General features: G+C 35.5%; 2 protein-coding genes across 4 annotated transcripts in view; both read left to right on the top strand.

The window, feature by feature from the left end:
- The window catches only part of LOC142354305 (mitochondrial chaperone BCS1-like), a 144,268-nt gene that overhangs the window by 20,716 nt on the left and 104,186 nt on the right, over positions 1-19,366 (top strand). The gene's annotated exons all lie outside the window — the stretch shown is intronic.
- The window catches only part of LOC142354491 (WASH complex subunit 4-like), a 41,930-nt gene that overhangs the window by 15,522 nt on the left and 7,042 nt on the right, over positions 1-19,366 (top strand). The window contains exons 3-6 of one of the 2 annotated variants that reach the window (XM_075406807.1): positions 1,804-1,947; positions 2,357-2,543; positions 7,503-8,796; positions 11,729-11,856. In XM_075406807.1, the coding sequence (XP_075262922.1) occupies positions 1,804-1,947; positions 2,357-2,543; positions 7,503-8,796; positions 11,729-11,856 (1,753 nt within the window). The remainder of the gene's footprint in view (positions 1-1,803; positions 1,948-2,356; positions 2,544-7,502; positions 8,797-11,728; positions 11,857-19,366) is intronic. The other variant, XM_075406808.1, reaches the window with a different exon arrangement.

Genomic DNA, 19,366 nt, shown 5'->3' with positions numbered 1-19,366 from the left:
TCTTAAATAAACGTTTTCTGCTTGAATTAAATTGCGATCTCTCAGAATTTGAAACAGGTGAATTTTGCGCGCTTTTATTACCGATAATTTTTTTTTTACATAAATAGGATTTCTGCAGTTTGCCCAATATCCCAAGCTTAGTGGGTGCATATCTTGTGCACGGCAAGCGTACTTCTCTTAGCGTCACAGAATGTTTTACTCTGCAATTGCATGTTCTGTTATCAAGGGATCCATAACGTACTGCAGGAGGCAGAAACAGAAAACAAAAAATCAAATCAATAGAGCGCTGAAATTAGTGTCCGTTTATAATATGAATGATTTAATTGGTTTGTTAAAACGAAATGAAAGCAAAACATAAAAATGGCCAATAGAAAGCAGGAGGAAAAAAACAGGAGAAAAATCAAAAATCCAATATTCAAAATCATTGACCGCAATATATGGTTCTTGTCTCGCTTTTATCGCAAATGACGGTTTTATAGGCACAAGACGTTAAGAATTTTAGATTTCATTTTTAGAGTCAGGAAACAAAATGCTTTTGGGTTTTTGATTGATCTTACACTCATCAAAACATCATTCTTTTTGTATTGTTTGGTAATTTTGACTAAAATAATTGTGTTTTGATGAGTGTAAGATCCGTTAGTTCAACCCAAAAGCATTTTGTTTATTGACTCTAAAATTGAATTCTAAAAATCTTACCGTCTTTTGCCTATAAAACCGTCTGTTGCGATGAAGCCGAGATAAAACCGTCTTTTGCGCTATAATGATGCTTGAGTATTGGATTTTTCATTTTTCTGTTTTCTTTTTCCGCTTTCTCCTGGCCATTTTTTTTTCATTTTTATGTTTTGCTTTCGATTCCTTTTTACAAACCAATTAAATCAATCAAATTTTAAACGGACACTACTTTCAGCTCTCCATTGATTTTTTTCTTTTCTGTTTGTGCCCCCCCTTCAGTACGTTATGCATCCCCTGGTTACAAATCATGCCATTGCAAAGTAAAACATTCTCCGACGCTAAGAAAAGTACGCTTGCCGTGCATAAGATATGCACCCACTAAGCTTGGGATATTGGGCAAACTGCAGAAATCCTATTTATGTAAAAAAAAATTATCGCTAATAAAAGCGCGCAAAATTCACCTGTTTCAAATTCTGAGAGATCGCAATTTAATTCAAGCAGAAAACTTTAATTTAAGCACGTATGTTGATTTCTGCGTTAATTCAAGTAGTGGAAAGCCATTTTTTAAAAAGGATGTTTCATGAAAAGAGCAGTAAGAGTAACGATCAATAGCAACCAAAACTGTTCTACATATCGTTCATTTTGATATGGATAGCCTTTTAGGTTATCTCGAAATAATAAACGCTTGTGCATTTCCCGTGTTTTTGCATAATTTTGCAACAATAGCACTCAACCATACGTGTCCGGCAGATTGTCAAAATTGACTCCATTGATCTTAGGTTTACTTTCGGAAATGTACCAAGAGAAGTCAAAGATTTCAGAAAATTCTATTAGTAGTATAAAATTCTGACTAGAACCTGTAGATTGCCACGCTGCAGTTATTGTCCGTCCCCCCCCCCCGTTGAGGTTCTAGTCAGAATTTTATACTACTTCTATTTTCAAAAAATCGGTCGGCCAAAATAGCAAAAATGGGTGAAACGAGTAAATGCTTGACGTAGTAAAAAAAATAGTGGGCGCAAAAATAGCCGAATGATTCGGTGATTCCACTACTAAATACTTCATCCCCTAGCGTCTTGCTTCTGTTATGTGAGATCAGTTTCTTCGACTTTATTGAGTTATATTTTGTTTCAGGCAGAGACTGCGATAGTGAAGAACAGTGAGTTAGCAGCCAGATCTTCTCTTGTCAATCTGATCATGCTTTTCTGTCTTCACTACCACCTCTTCAGAGAGCTAGACACCAAAATGAACAAACGTGTTTGGGACATCATGAAAAAGGTGCTCCCCTTCTTTTTTACATAGTTTTACAAGGTTTTTTTTTACATAGGAACGGATCATTGTTTTCAAGGAAAATCGGCGTACCTTTTTTACACGAGGAAAAATTGCAACTAATGAATGGAAATATTGACTGATAGGTTGATATGGTTATTGCTTGTTACTAGCGGGGGAAAATAATAATGGAAAGTGATCACTTGTTGGTATTAAAAAATGTCAACAAAAACATTTATGTTTATACCAACAAAATTTTTTATTGAGATTAAACTGACAATACTAGGCACCTTAATGTCTCTCAACTCGAGGTTTTCCTCGAGAAAGTTTCTATTTCTATTGCGCACTTCTAGAGTTTGAGTCTGAGTCATCAGAGTCTGAAATTTTGCATTTTGCATAGCGAACATTCGTTTTGTAGACTGCAGCCATCAATCTGTACGGACCCATTGTGTGGTATGCCCCTGAATTTGTGCTGAACATGATTCCTCCCTCTGGCAAGAATGTGGACAAGAAAGTATTGGCGGCAATTGACACGAACAGGAAGAATGGACTCAAAGATGCTCCACCAGCCATACATAGACATGTACATTACATCATAGTAGCAGGTGAGAAAAACGAAGAGTAAAACCAAATTATATTTAGGTTACGCGGAACCCTTTGGTTCTCTTTATTCTACCTTATGACGTTCACAGCGAAAGTCTCTCTCCAAAAATCAACCCTGGTGATTCTCTTGAGAATATCAAAAATTTCTCTGAATTGAGACCATTTTCATTTTTGTTTGAGATTAAGATACTTGTAAAAGTATTGAAGTGGTACAGTTTTTTGTAGATATGCCAGCTTTCCTGAGCGGCAATTAACAAATAATTGCTAGTTTTTTTTTCAAATAATTTCAAATTCGATGCACGAGTTTGCAATAATTTGCGAAGTATTTCTTAGCTATTACTCAAACCAATTTAAGATTAAACCATTTTTAAACGCAATAAAAATTTGTATGACCTGGGAATTGAAAGTGTCAATCGCGAATACTACATCCAAAGTTCAAAACCTAAAGCATTCTAATTAGTTTCACTGCTCATTAAAATTGTTTTATCAAAATTTTATTTGTCAAATATAGACGCTTTACAATGACGTTATAGCAACATCCATAAAGCGTAAGCTGGCTACAATCATACTCGTCGTTCATTAGAGCAATTTTCCGGCATTAGTTGAGAATATTAAGAATGTGTAAGAAAATTATCTATCGATTCTGGGAGGTCATTTATATAGGCAAGAAACAGTAGTGGCCCAACTAGGGACCCTTGAGGGACTCCGCTTGTAACGATTAAAAAAACTAGAAAAACTTTGGTTAATTCGGACTTGTTGTTTTCTGTCAGTCTACAATGATGTCTAATGCTTTGCCGTCTAATCCCAGGGTAAATAGTTTGTCCAAAATTTTATCGTGGGGTACTTAGTCGAGCGCTTTTTTAAATCTAGGTAGACGACAGCTAACCCCTCAGTCAGCTTTTGGTCATTGAAAGTGTAGATTTCATGAAAGAAACATAGAAGTTGGACAGTGGTTGGGCGTTTCGGTCGGAAACCGTATTGTGAGTCATGAATCTGATCATTAATACCACTGAGAAGGACGTCAAAAATTACTTTTTCAAAAACTTTTGATGGGTATGAGAGAGTTTATTTTTCTGTAGTTATTGATGGCCGTCTTGTTCCCGTCCTTATAAATTGGTGTAATAACAGTTTCCTTCCATTGCGATGGATTTTTTCCTTTATTGAGGCAGGTTTCAAAAATCGAATGTAATGAGTCACTCAGACTAGTTAAAGTTGTTTTCGGATCAGTTTTCCTATTCGGTCCCGACCTTTGCTTTTACTGATGTCTAGCTTCTGTGAAATGTGGCTAATCTGATCTCTTGTGCATGTTATTATGTTATATTATTAGGGAATTTTTGGTTTTCGAGCTTAACACGTTATGGAAAAACTGGTTGAAAAGTTTGGCTTTTTTCAAGTCGTCTGTTGATCTTCTGTCGTTCCTTTAGATATTTCAACATCCGATTGAATAATTTTGGATAGTATTGCTTGGTTGTTGTTTTTTTGTTGTTTTGTTGCATTGTGTCTAATTTTTTGATTAGGTGTGACATCTTTAGAGATCCAGGGAGGCAGGTTTGCTCTGCGAGTCTGGTTTGCTTTGGGGACCTTTTCGTTCAATAGTTTGTTGAACCAGCGGTACCACTGATTCAAGATTTCGTCAATTTTACTGTAGCAATACGGCTGAAAGGGTCTCTCAGACTATCTCCGTTAGTTGTTGCCAATCGACTTTGTTTAAAGCAAATTTCTCTAATCTATATGTTTCTGATTTGTAGGCTCCGAAAAATTTTGTTCGGAATGGGTAATTGTCTGAGCACTTAGCGTTGCCTACTCTGTATTAGTTGCCTAGAGTGTTATCAATATAAGACACTATCCAGAGCTGGGGCTCGTTCACCAAAAGCACATCTAAATGCTTAATATCAACCGTTAAGTCTCTGAAGACAAATACTTGTTCAAAGTTGAGTTCAGTTAACAAGTTTAGACAGTCATTTTCATACTCATCGCTTGAATGCCTTGTTTTCCAGTCGGTGCCTACCAAATAATATCACCTGTAAAAATTATTCAATAACATTCAATAGATTTTTGTTTGTTTGTCACATGGTTGGAAAAGTGCTGGAATGTGTCGAGATTCCATCTATAGGGGCTGCTTTTTAGTGGATTAAAAATCCATGCAATCATAAAAGAGTTGCTTGAAGATATGTTAATTACAACTGTGTCTAGGAATTGTGGACTCGCTGAGATGTCTTGCATTGAGGGTCTGTTTGACAGCAACATGGACGCCTACGTGTTTTGTTTCCCGTCATCAGATTTTCGATCTTGCCTAAATATTACAAGGGTTTGTTTGACAGCAACATGGACGCCTACGTGTTTTGTTTCCCGTCATCAAATATTCGATCTTGCCGAAATAGTACGTAACTTTTTAAAATAGATTCGTTGGGGACGGCCTCAGTGAGCCAGGTTTCCGTGAGGAATATAATGTCAGTTTTTACATAGTTAAGAGTTCGCGAGACAGCATCGTCGCGTAAGCTCCAGAATGCTTCGGAAATTGGAGGTAACAATTTTATTCTCAGCTTTGTTCAGGTAATTTAGTCAAATCTCCCAAACTTCAACCTAGACATTGTTGACTTTGCTAAAGTGCTTTAGATTTTAGATCTTTATTTCATTTCTGTTGATATGGCCCGTTTGGAGCAGTTCGAGTCTTCTTTTCAGTAGTTTTTTTTTTAAATTTGTACTTGTGGCGTGAGTTCTTTTCTTATGTACGCTTTCTTATTATAATTCCGCAGTTTTGATAAAGATTGTCACGCCCCTATATCGTCCCTCATAGTTACGTGATGATTTTCCTTTAAATATCCATAAATAAGTGCTTTAATTTAGTTCATATTCAAATAGATCTCAAGGTCATATATAGCTAGTATTTCCATCTAGTCATTTAACCCCTAATTTGTTTATGTTTTTTAAGAACAACCGCAGATTGACAGTTTATTGTTAAACAAATTAAGTGCCCAAAAGCCTCAATATTTAACTTTTTGAGTTCCCTGACGATGAATTCGCATAATTGGTAAATAACTTCATGAGAAACTATGTACTTGGTGAAGTAATTATTCTGATAAAGTAGGTGCTGATACGGAAATTGTATATGTACTTAACAAACATCAAGAGACGTACAAAAACCGGAAATTGCCCAACTTGTAGATCAGTAAATATTTACGAAGGACCGATACAGCTCAAGGTATGACCCCGCGGAATGACGATCACCAAAACACCGGTGAACCAGGCTAGTGATCAGTTGCTAATCAAACTCAGCAAAACCTTAAAACTTCTTATTCTATCATTGAAACTTTGTCTTTATTTCTGATATAATAATTAAAGATCGAACTGGAAATTCTTCCTGAAATAACTCAGTTAGAACAGACTTCTTTAGTGTTATATTGTGGCTAAATAAAGTTCTAAAACCCAGGCAATTAGTAGGTATATCACGCATCCGAACCGCTCAATAAAAGGCTATTACTAGCTAAATTTATTCAAAATATATCTAAAAATCGCACTGTGAAACATCTAAATAAGCCCTTGAAAAATGACAATTGTTCACATTATTTACTGCTAATATTAACCTCAGAAAACACAATGAGGAACACTCTTAAAGTTAGTACGTAACAGAGACTTTGGTAAGATACGTTAGTCCCAGCTGTTAGCGAGTTTGATAAGGATTGGTCTACATTTGTTCCCTTTAAATACCGAGTCGACGGCAGTTGATTTGGGTGTTCATGTTCAGGATGCGCATTATTTTATTTACTTCTGAACTGTCTGACTCAGCCTTTTTTTTCTCTTGTCCTCACATTGGCGCTCTTCAATTCCGGGGATTTTTACACCATTATCTTCAACTAATCGCTTATGTGGGACCTCTTTATTTTCGGTTGGAAGTTCTTGTGGTCCTGCCGTTGGTACCGGTGATACTTTAAGCATTTCACGTATCTTGTTTTCGGTGACCACACTCTCTCAATTGTTTCGGTGACCACACTTGCGAGAACCTCTTGATTGTTAGTGCTGGTTGTGTTGCTTTGGTGATTTTTCACTGCCTCAATAACGATATCTTTTTGTTCAGAGAGACGCATTAGTTGCAAAGGAGAAAGATGTTAACATTTAGTTCTTGTAGAGCAGCTATGACTGGTTCACTCATTTTTACACATTTCGATGTCATATGCATTGTCTTTTTCACAAGATATGCACCTAACGACGGCCTGATTTTTTACTTATATTGTATGCGCATGTTTCGCATTTGATTGTGAGTGTTTCTGATCGCTCGTTCTGCAGTTTTCCAGTAGGTGGGCTCATCGTTTATATTTAAGCTTTTTCCCCAAATTCAAAATATTTACCTATATTGAGACTGGAGGGTAGCCTTTTCTGACAGTTTTCTGACTGGAGGGTAGCGTTAGTCGTTTATGCAATATTTCACCTGACCAATTCAAAAACGCGACAAAACTCTTAAGCCCATGACGTCTTAATGCAATTTTTTGGAGCCTTCGTAGTGATAAAATAGGTGTTCTGTCGATTTTGAGCACATGCCTAACAAAACCCCGCGGTTCGAATCCCGGCGAGAGCGGGGGTTTGAGAGAAAAGTCTAAACGTGTGCGACAAACACCCTCGTTTATCACTACTAGTCTCAAGTGTCCTCCAATTTACTGCGCACCAAAATAACTGAAAAGCGATTATTTATTTTGGTGAAAAGGGCAGTTTTAGATCCAGTCTTGGGTGTATACCTTTTATTCCTAGGAATCAACTTTCACCTTGGCTGGCTTCTAAACATCCGCAACATTACTAGATTGGGAGGCTAACTGTTAAACACTCGAAATGCTGCCTTCTAAAAAGTGCTGTCTTTTCTGAGCTCTGGAAATAATTTAGAAAATCTTGGCAAACTTGTTAACATTTGGACCAGCTTTTCATAATCTTTTGAGCTTTTTGTTGAAGAATACGAATTTGGTGTATTTTAGTGTCACAATGGCAAATTAAATTCGAGGAAACATTTCTTCGGAAGCCCTCCTCTGAAAAGTCAGTTTTGGATGGTCTGAAAAACAAAACTAGAATTTGTTATCAAGGTTTGGGCTACGCTCGATCAATCAGCTCTTTAATCAAAATCATCCTCCCTTTATACGTTGATAGCGGTCATCAAATGTCGGCAACGGTTGCCCTACAAATCATGCGATTGATCGAAATCCTGAAGATGATTCAGTTGACATTCAGTGCTTCGATCTACTCCGTCAATAAGTTAATTCCTCTGACATTGCAGAGCCTGCAGGGCACTTTTTTGAGGAATATTCAGTCAGTTTTGAGAAAGTTTCCGAAAAGCAAAGCTAAACAAATGAAACCTGAGGTCAATACTTGTGTAGCTCTGTTACGTCAAATTGCGATGATCGGTTCAGGTCCTGTCAATTCACAGCGCCTGATGACAATAAATTTACTGCTTGAAGTTTCCCTTCAGAAGCTGAGGTCACACATGCGAGACGATGAGATTTCTGGTCTGTTCGAAATTGTCGGGGAATTAACGAAAGCGATGAACTTTTATGAGACCCTGGATGATTGCTGTGACTGTATGTTCTTGAACTGGGGTAAAGCTTGTGTGCCCGTTTATCTATCGAGTATTCTTACCTGCAAATTACAACCTGCGAGTTTGAACTCGGTGTACAGCCCGTCGGCGTCAGGAGTACCCTTACTTTTCGCGGCTTTGAACGACATAGTTCGGACTATGGACAAATGTGACCCAATATCGGAACGATTGAAAGCTGCTTTTGAAACTGAAATGCTCGGGTTTGTTGACAAGCATTTAATAGGACAGCTTAAATTGGAAATCGAAACCGATTTGAGATATGCGTCGCATGTTCATTTGAAAGTTAAAGATTCAAATCCTGTCAAACAAGCTGTAGTTTTGAACGATTTGAAGCCAATTGTGGCGCTTAAGCCATTTCGTTTCATGGGTTCCTATATTGACCTAGCGCATGAATTGTCGCTTCATTTGACTCAAATGTTCTACAATTTGACCACTATTACACCGCAAGACTGGCAGGCTTATACATCGATGAAATTTTGCGCAATTGAGCGTTACGGGGACGTTATTCGGATATTGGACGGGAAGCTACCGCAACAAACACTGGAACAGGGTCTGGATGTTTTGGAAATAATGCGAAATATTGACGTGTTTGTGTGCAGTTATTACTACAATTTGAACAATCAGCTCTTTGTGGAACAAGCACGAGACGCGAATCGACACGTAAATACTATAAACATCAGGTATGAGCTTTCTTTGAACATCATTGCACAAAATTTCGGGTCTTTCCCATTATACCCCCCCCCCCCCCCTGAAAATATAACCCCCATGAAAATGATCATGTAAAGCGTCAATCATGTAAAATTTCAATCTGATAATTATGATGCGTTCTAAATTAATTAACACTGCAAACGGCTTCGATTGATTTGGAGGCAATGTAATAATAAATATCTCAAATAGGCGATTGTTGACCAAAACTATTTACCCCTGATAACTTGGGATGGAGTACATAATCACTAAATTGTGTAAAGTGCCTTTTGCCTTGGGTGCCTAGTTTGATTTTAGTGGGGCATTGAAATTAGCTGGAAAGCTGTAAAAAGTGGCTGAACTTTGTAAATTAGATTTTTACGGGGAAGTATACCTATAAAGATGGGATCGAAAAAATGTCTTATTTTTGAGTGTTATAATCTGTTTTCAGAGCAGTACAATGATTTCCTCTCGAACGAAGTTTGAGGCAATTATCAAATATTGTAAACGTATGAGCCTTTTTAATGCAAAATGTTTGCTTGATCGTTTTTGCGCTCTTGTTCTAGAACATTCTCTGACGTTCTTTATTTTTGAGTGATCTAAGTTGCTCTCATTCCAAAATAACTCGGTGTACAGCCCGTCGGCGCCAGGAGTACCCTTACTTTTCGCGGCTTTGAACGACATAGTTCGGACTATGGACAAATGTGACCCAATATCGGAACGATTGAAAGCTGCTTTTGAAACTGAAATGCTCGGGTTTGTTGACAAGCATTTAATAGGACAGCTTAAATTGGAAATCAAAACCGATTTGAGATATGTGTCGCATGTTCATTTGGACATGCGACAAAATTGCACAAAATTTCGGGTCTTTCCCATTATACCCCCCCCCCCCCTGAAAATATAACCCCCATGAAAATGATCATGTAAAGCATCAATCATGTAAAATTTCAATCTGATAATTATGATGCGTTCTAAATTAATTGACACTGCAAACGGCTTCGATTGATTTGGAGGCAATGTAATAATAAATATCTCAAATAGGCGATTGTTGACCAAAACTATTTACCCCTGATAACGTGGGATGGAGTACATAATCACTAAATTGTGTAAAGTGCCTTTTGCATTGGGTGCCTAGTTTGATTTTAGTGGGGCATTGAAATTAGCTGGAAAGCTGTAAAAATTGGCTGAACTTTGTAAATTAGATTTTTACGGGGAAGTATACCTATAAAGATGGGATCGAAAAAATGTCTTATTTTTGAGTGTTATAATCTGTTTTCAGAGCAGTACGATGATTTCCTCTCGAACGAAGTTTGAGGCAATTATTGTAAACGTATGAGCCTTTTTAATGCAAAATGTTTGCTTGATCGTTTTTGCGCTCTTGTTCTAGAACATTCTCTGACGTTCTTTATTTTTGAGTGATCTAAGTTGCTCTCATTCCAAAATAGTGTTTGTTGCTATTGTTAAAACGATTCTAAGCGGAAGAGAATCGTAACGTTTGTAGCTTAGTGGTTAAGATGGAAGACTTTTATTCTGGAGGTTGTGGGTTGGAGGTTATGGCAACCATAAAGAACTTATAAGCTACTCCCTCTATAAATTAAATTGTCCGCCTGTCGTTTTATAGCTATTTATCCGACTTAGTCCATTCATGTTTGAATATTGTCATCTACTAAAAGTCCAATCGAACAACATATTGGTTGAGCTGTTTCCAAAATTGTTAGATTACGAGAGAACAATCTAATGTAAATTGTGCATAAGATAAGCTTAACAAGAAGCTCCACTTTTTCAACGTATACTTGGCTAAAGGGATGAAGCCTCGAGGACCTGGAAAGATCGAGATCGTGATGTATGTATACAAACATTCTCCGATTGACAGGTTTTTAACTGATATTACTTGTAGCTCAGTACGATATTTCTCAAAACTCAGTCTCATAATTAAGATCTTTCACCAACCCTAGAAAATCATTTAATTGGGTCGTAAAGGCGAGTTTTTTCAGAAAGAAATTTTGTTCATCACGTGACTATTTGGTTCATCATGTGCCAAAACGTTATTATTGCTCCCAAATGAGAAGCAATTATTGTAAACGAGTTTTTTATTCAAATTTTTTGCCGACAAGTCCTTAATAGCCGATTGGTTAATACCTCCGTTGAGGTGACGGAATCGGACTCAGGAAATTAGGTTTCGAATCCTAACGTCGGCTGATGTTTTCGCATCCATACAGAAAAATTTATCAAGGCTACAGCCCCTGAATTAAGTTATTAAATTACGCCGCCTGTAATTCGAGAGCAACTTTTCCAAAGTTAGTAGGGTTTATGTTTTCATCAGAACCGAACGTCTAATTTATTTTGAGAAAATGAGAACAAATGGATTGCCAACCTCCACAAAGTCTAGTACTGAAAATTTGGCAACTTGTGATATCAAAAAATATTGAAAGTGGTTTTGATGCATGGAATTTTAAAGTTAAGCTCCAAACTAGAACTCTCTTTTGTCTCGATGACCCTGATTGTCTGGAACTCACTACTCAATCCAATCAGAACGTATGAAGAACAGAAAAACATTAAGCGCCACCTTTTAACCATCTTTTTGAGCAATTAGATAGGGAGCCTTGCATTGGATCTTCAGAATCAATTTCTTGGAAACACGTTAGATTTATTGTCTAAACAATGACAAAATCTTTCTTTGGTTAAATTGAATAAATGCATTTGGTAGTATAAACAACCTAAATTTTTGGTTGTATACTTCTTATCTGTATACTATGCTACAAATATCCTGTTTGTACCGCCAAATTGTTTTGTACATATCTTTGAGATAAGCAGACTATGTATAGTCATATGTGGATCAATCCAGTGCTTTTTTTTTAAAAAAATTAACATTAGTTGCACATGCTTAGACCCTAGCCTTTTAAAGTACTGTCATTTTCTTTATTATAGACATATTGCCAATTCGATGCGCACACACGGAACAGGAATAATGAACACAACAGTGAATTACGTGTTCCAGTATTTGAGGAAACACTTCAAAGTCTTCTCTCTCTTCCTTCATGATGAACATATCAAAGGTACGTCTTTGGTTTGTACCTGTTGAATCGATTTCGTTTTTAGAGGTTGGCAATTAATCTTCCTTAATGGGTAATGTGAGCGTTTGACGAGCCTTTGATTGCCTGAAAGCTACTCCAGATTATCGGCTATATCAAATTTCGATGGTCGTGTTTGGATTTCACGCTTAGAATAGTTAGCTTGCAAATTGCAAAAAAGGAAACCACTGGGCGCTAATTTAGATTTTTAGGTTGTAAAATTTATTTTCAGCATAAAAAATAAAGAGGTCAATAGTTTTCATGTTGTTATTCGAAGCCTTCCCTGGGCTCCAAAAATATTGATATCTAATCTAAATCTTTTTTCTTTTAAACTTATTGGTTTTGTAGTAAGATTTTGTGCTGATTTTTTTGAACAATTAAATTTAACTTATTATCAAATGGTGAACCGATCCGGTTTCGACCCTTTCTTCAGTTTGCCTACGCAAGAAACCCGTTTTTATTAATAGCCACCGTCGGCCTCTGAAACGGCTATTATTTAGGCGCTCGCCTTTTTACTATTCAAAGAATTTAAATTGCTTTGGGGCTCTTTTTTACGACTCAAGGAGGAGTATTAGTTTTCTTAAAGTTTGTTTTTAACTGGAGTACTATTAGTTCAAGCGCTGTTTTGAACCTAAAAGTAAAAGTGAGAAAAATTTCCATGTGAACTAATTTTTTCGGAGATAATTTTTTGATCATGCGCTGCTTTTAGTGAAAGACTTTGACTTTGAAAAGTAGTTTTTGTCTGAATGGCACATATAGATAACCGTTTTTAGCCCTTTCTCGTCAAAGTGGCCCAGTTTTTTCTTGTAATTTGGTTTTTTGTAGAAATGATTTTTATTCGATGCTATTTTGAAATTTAAACCTCGAAATTGATACCACAGTGTTCCTATTAATTTCTTTCAGCCGTCTTTTTGTCAAAAATTTGTTAATTTGGCAACTTCCCTTTGATAATTCATATACTCAAAGCCTCTTTCTGCCTCGATGTAATTTTGTTTTGTAAAATTGTATATACGCTGATCCGATTTTGGTAGATGTTTTTCCATTTTTTGTCAGTTTTTCGTCTATTTTGGAATTAATTACTAGAAATAGTATTTTTGTGCAACATGATGGACTTCAATTTCGTTTCAATTAAATTTCAATCATTTTTGGCGTTAAGTTTTTGAAAAACAGTTAAAATTATTTTCCTAAATGCAGTCTTAAAATTTTTTAACCCCTTTGCTATGCTTCGATGTTTCGTTTGTTTGAATTTTGCTTTTTTTTGTTCTGTTCAGGAGGACGGATATTTGTCTCGGATGACTCGGTGTCTTTTCTATGTCTTAAATGCTGAACAATGAAATGTATTCGTTTTTCTTGAGTTTCTCAATTTGATTTTTAATCTTCAGCAATCAAGAATTAGTCTTCTTTACGGTGTTCCTTGCAATGTGTCCATATTCTTCACATTCTAGTTTTGTCCTGGCAACTACATTTATATTAGTTACATTGATTTTTTCAGTTGTTTAAAAATTGAATGATTTCAGCTTTTTCTTAGATTTTCATTTCTTTGGTTTGCAATTTATTTCATTCAATCTAAGGCTGTACTGAGAGTTTGCTAGAAAACGTTTTCTAAAATTTTCACTTATTACTATTTATTGCAATTTTCTTCCGGCTTAAGTATTGTTTTTTGTTGTTGCTTTTAATTATTATTCTGTTGCTTATGTCTTTTCTATGATTTAATTTTTGATTTCGTATGAAATTTAGTTGTCTAGTGTATATACAGCAAGGATGAAGTAGATAATGTTTCTGTCTTGATTGCAGTGATTAGCAGTCTGATTGTTGTGGTTTTCTTATTCTTAAGTTTGAGCATTCTCTTTTTTTGAAAAATTTAACCTAGTTTCGTAAGATAATTATCTGCCGTTTGCTTTCGCGATCTTTTTTCAGGTTAAAATCATGATTTATTTGAGGGCAGTTGATTGCCCTATCAGATTTTTCAGCCTCTCCGAATTTTCAATTCTTTCGGCTATCTTTTTTTTCGGGATCTGTTTACACATTTTCATGATTATTTTCAGTCAAATTGCAGTAGTGATTTTGGTCACGCCGAAACAGGAAGTGGAGTGGAAAAGCGAGTGGTTTTGTGGCTTGAAGTTTTATCGCCCCAATTTTAAAGTAGAGTGAGAAAACGGTGTTTGATCAAAAGTTCGCTTTCTCGCTAGTGGTTTTTTGTTCACATGCGGCAATTTCACTTTAGTGTTTACTGTATTTTCGATTTTTTGGATCGGTATTTTTTAATGGTTTTCCCAATCCTTTCATAGTTCATTATAGGCCTAGTTTTTTCTTTAGCGAAATTTCCATTTGTCGCTATTGGTTCTTCGCGGCATTTTGACATTGATTTTCGTTTTTCTATTTTATCTCTTTTATTTTTTTTATTTTATTAGAAATAAATTTCGCAGTTCACTTATAGTCCGTTCAAGCACTTTTTTTGTTTAGTCAATGAAATTTTTTTGAATTGTGCGGCAGGATTTGTCCTGCTATATGTTTTAATTCGCTTTACCTTTTGGTCGTTTCTTCGTTCTACATAAGTCACGATTTTCACGTTTGACTTCAAACGAATGGATTTTAAAGTCTTTTATTCATTGAACTACATAATGTAGTGAATACGTTCAATGTTAAAAGAGCAAAACTAAAAGAAATAGGATAAACCGATACAGCCCGGTCATTAAGTCTTTTTGAATAATGTTATCAATGTTCATTAGAGCGTTTGCTTGCTGATATTAGTATCAAGCTTAATGCCCTTAAGTTTAGAAGCTGAAGTAAGTTTAGGCTTAGAATCTAACTGACACTGCAGACTGAATAAGAAATTTTTTTTGAAACCTAGGAAAAAATTTTTGTCAATTTCAATCTCTTCTTTTTCTATTTAGATCACGATGTGCGTCTAGTGCGTCAAGGGCGGCTATTTTCCGGCATTCTAACGGCAATATTTTATATTTGGTATTTCTCGACAGATAATTTTAAAGCTGTATATCTATGACAGCCATCACAAAATAGTACGGTTATTTAATAGAGCCACAAGAGCATGAATCATCCAACTTTTATTAAGCAGAGAAAATTTAAAACTTGCAGAAATACTAACTTCTTGCTGTTCTCAATTTTTCTAAATGCCCTCGAACAAAGTTTGAAGCAATTATTGTAATGGTAGGTATCTTTTTGTGTTTAATTTTTGCTCCTTGAATCGAGAATTTTTTGGTTTAAATTTTTGGGTGAATTTAACGCTCGGCCTGATGATTTTTTGATTTTTGAACTAAATGGCTTTCATTTTTAAGAAAACAAAATTTTAAACTTGCAGAAATACTAACTTCTTGCTGTTCTCAATTTTTCTAAATGCCCTCGAACAAAGTTTGAAGCAATTATTGCAATGGTGGGTATCTTTTTGTGTTAAATTTTTGCTCCTCTGTTCGAGAATTTTCTGGTTTCACTTTTTGGGTGACTTTAACGCTCGGCCTAATTATTTTTGTTTGATTGTTGAATTAAATGGCTCTCAATTTTTATTAACAGAACAAAATTTACAACTTTCGGAAATGCTAACTTATTGCTATTCTCAATTTTTTTAAATGACCTCGAACAAAATTTGAAGCAATTATTGTAATGGTGGGTATCTTTTTTAGTTAAATTTTTGCTCCTCTGTTCAAGAATTTTTTGGTTTCACATTTTGGGTGACTTTAACGCTCGGGCTAATGATTTTTGTTTGATTGTTGAACTAAATGGCTCAGGTACAGAAATTGAATCTGTTGTAAAACGAAAGCGATTTTAAGATTGTAAAGTACAAGGCATTGGTAGCCGATTGGTTAATGCTGTAGTCTTATACGCGGGAGGTTTGTTTTTGCACCCATAAAATTTATAGGCTAGAGTCACCTCTGAATACAATTGCCGGGCCTGCCCTTCGATAGCAATATAGCTGACGTCAGTCGGTTTGAGTTTTGTGCAAAGCAAGATTAAATGCGATAATTAATTGCCGCCGTCGCCCTCTCAACGGCTATTATTTAGGCGCTCTCCTTTTTTACAATCCAAAAATTGTATTGTATTGGTCTTTTTGGTAGATTTTAAAAGATTTTTACTATTTTTCAATGTCATTTTTCCGTGACATTGATCTTTCAAAACGAGATAAACAGATAACACCCAGTGGGCATAAAGTTTCATTTGAGGACCATAGCTGGCTTTAGTAGACCTTCAAATGATTAGAGTGCTGCGGCTGCTGGTAAGGTCTCATTTCAATTTCAAGAGGTCGTTTTAAGGAAAGTTGATTAATCAGTCTTAATTTGACTTTTTTCAATGTTGATATTAGGTTTCCGTTAGACTTGAAAAAATTGAAATTTGCAATTTTTTTGAATTTTTTTATTTTTGTTTTTCTACCATCAGGGGTCAGAGAACTTACTCTGGGTTTGATAATAGGTTACTGCATAGTTTTTCTTGCAATGGAATGTTGAAGATTTCAATATCACGAATTGTAGCAATTTTTTGATAAAATTTGCTGTTTTTTTCTGGAATTTTTTTTTTCATTTTTCAAGTTTACCGATCTTTATGGGCCAGTAGAACTATGTGTAGACTGGGAATTGTGTTACTGGATAGTTTTTGGAGGCAACGAAATGGTTCTGAATAGAACTGTTTCGAGTTTTGGCGACCTGTGTTCAAATTATTTTGTCATTTTCCGAGTTTACCGATCTTTATGGGCCAGAAACTCTTTCAGGTCTTGAAGATGGGCTCGGGGACAAATTCGACTGACAGGAAAAATGGTTTTGAACAATGTTTTTGCAACCTTTGGACACTTTAATCTTTTGGGAATTTAAATTTTAAGAATTTGTCGTGTTTCTCTCGTTTCTCTGTCTTTAATGGCCAATAAATCACCGCTTTCAAGGCTTATGCATGGGTTAATGGGCCTATTTGAATCAATCAGTACTGGCCGTCCGAGTAAAGGCTTTTATTTTAACTTTATCAATAAATTATTTGCCCTAATTTTTTTTAAGCAATTTTTTTTTGTTTAGTCGACTTTTTATTTTAGTTTCTCTTAACATTTGAGACTGTTTTTCTGTTTGGCTGGTATTTTCAAAATTTAATTCGCTTTATCTTTTGATCACGCTTTTCGTTTTACATAAGTAACGATTTTTATGTTACTTCACTCACTTTCAACTGAATGGATTTCAAATTCTTTTGATCATTGAATTACACAATGTAGTGAATGCGGTCAATGTCAAAGAGCAAAATCAAAAGAAATAGGATAAACCGATACAGCCCGGTCATTGAGTCTTTTTGAATAATGTTATCAATGTTCATTAGAGCGTTTGCTGGCTGATATTAGTATCAAGCTTAATGCCCTTAAGTTTAGAAGCTGAAGTAAGTTTAGGCTTAGAATCTAACTGACACTGCAGACTGAATAAGAAATTTTTTTGAAACCTAGGAAAAAATTTTTGTCAATTTCAATCTCTTCTTTTTCTATTTCGATCACGATGTGCGTCTAGTGCGTCAAGGGCGGCTATTTTCCGGCATTCTAACGGCAATGTTTTATATTTGGTATTTCTCGACAGATAATTTTAAAGCCGTATATCTATGACAGCCATCACAAAATAGTACGGTTATTTAATAGAGCCACAAGAGCATGAATCATCCAACTTTTATTAAGCAGAGAAAATTTAAAACTTGTAGAAATACTAACTTCTTGCTGTTCTCAATTTTTCTAAATGCCCTCGAACAAAGTTTGAAGCACTTATTGTAATGGTAGGTATCTTTTTGTGTTTAATTTTTGCTCCTTGAATCGAGAATTTTTTGGTTTAAATTTTTGGGTGAATTTAACGCTCGGCCTGATGATTTTTTAATTTTTGAACTAAATGGCTTTCATTTTTAAGAAAACAAAATTTAAAACTTGCAGAAATACTAACTTCTTGCTGTTCTCAGTTTTTCTAAATGCCCTCGAACAAAGTTTGAAGCAATTATTGCAATGGTGGGTATCTTTTTGTGTTAAATTTTTGCTCCTCTGTTCGAGAATTTTCTGGTTTCACTTTTTGGGTGACTTTAACGCTCGGCCTAATTATTTTTGTTTGATTATTGAGTTAAATGGCTCTAATTTTTATTAACAGATCAAAATTTAAAACTTGCGGAAATGCTAACTTTTTGCAGTTCTCAATTTTTCTAAATGACCTCGAACAAAATTTGAAGCAATTATTGTAATGGTGGGTATCTTTTTTAGTTCAATTTTTGCTCCTCTGTTCGAGAATTTTTTGGTTTCACATTTTAGGTGACTATAACGCTCGGCCTAATGATTTTTGTTTGATTGTTGAACTAAATGGCTCAGGTACAGAAATTGAATCTGTTGTAAAACGAAAGCGATTTTAAGATTGTAGAGTACAAGGCATTGGTAGCCGATTGGTTAATGCTGTAGTCTTATACGCAGGAGGTTTTTTTTTGCACCCATAAAATTTATAGGCTAGAGTCACCTTTGAATTCAATTGCCAGGCCTGCCGTTCGATAGCAATAAAGCCGACGTCAGTCGGTTTGAGTTTTGTGCAAAGCAAGATTAAATGCGGTAATTAATTGCCGCCGTCGGCCTCTCAGCGGCTATTATTTAGGCGCTCTCCTTTTTTTACAATCCAAAAATTGGAGTATATTGGTCTTTTTGGTAGATTTTGAAAGATTTTACAATTTTTCAATGCCATTTTTTCGTGACATTGATCTTTCAAAACGAGATAAACAGATAACACCCAGTGGGCATAATTTTTCATTTGAGGACCATAGCTGGCTTTAGTAGACCTTCAAATGATTAGAGTGCTGCGGCTGCTGGGAAGGTCTCATTTCAATTTCAAGAGGTCGTTTTAAGGAAAGTTGATTAATCAGTCTTAATTTGACTTTTTTCAATGTTGATATTGGATTTCGGTTAGACTTGAAAAAATTGAAATTTGCAGTTTTTTTGAATTTTTTTAAATTTGTTTTTCTACCCTCAGGGGTCAGAGAACTTACTCTGGGTTCGATAATAGGTTACTGCATAGTTTTTCTTGCAATGGAATGTTGAAGATTTCAATATCACGAATTGTAGCAATTTTTTGATAAAATTTGCTGTTTTTTTTCTGGAAATTTTTTTTTCATATTTCAAGTTTACCGATCTTTATGGGCCAGTAGAACTATGTGTAGACTGGGAATTGTGTTACTGGATAGTTTTTGGAGGCAACGAAATGGTTCTGAATAGAACTGTTTCGAGTTTTGGCGACCTGTGTTCAAAATATTTTGTCATTTTCCGATTTTACCGATCTTTATGGGCCAGAAACTCTTTTAGGTCTTGAAGATGGGCTCGGGGACAAATTCGACTGACAGGAAAAATGGTTTTGAACAATATGTTTTTGCAACCTTTGGACACTTTAATCTTTTTGGGAATTTAAATTTTGAGAATTTGTCGTGTTTCTCGGGTTTCTCAGGTTACTGCATAGTTTTTCGTGCAGTAGGTTACTGCATAATAGGTTATTGCATAGTTTTTCTTGCA

Source organism: Convolutriloba macropyga, chromosome 15 (assembly GCF_964194025.1).
Source record: "Convolutriloba macropyga chromosome 15, txConMacr16.3, whole genome shotgun sequence".
Lineage (NCBI taxonomy): Eukaryota > Metazoa > Xenacoelomorpha > Acoela > Convolutidae > Convolutriloba > Convolutriloba macropyga.
This window is presented reverse-complemented; position numbering and strand designations above follow the sequence as displayed.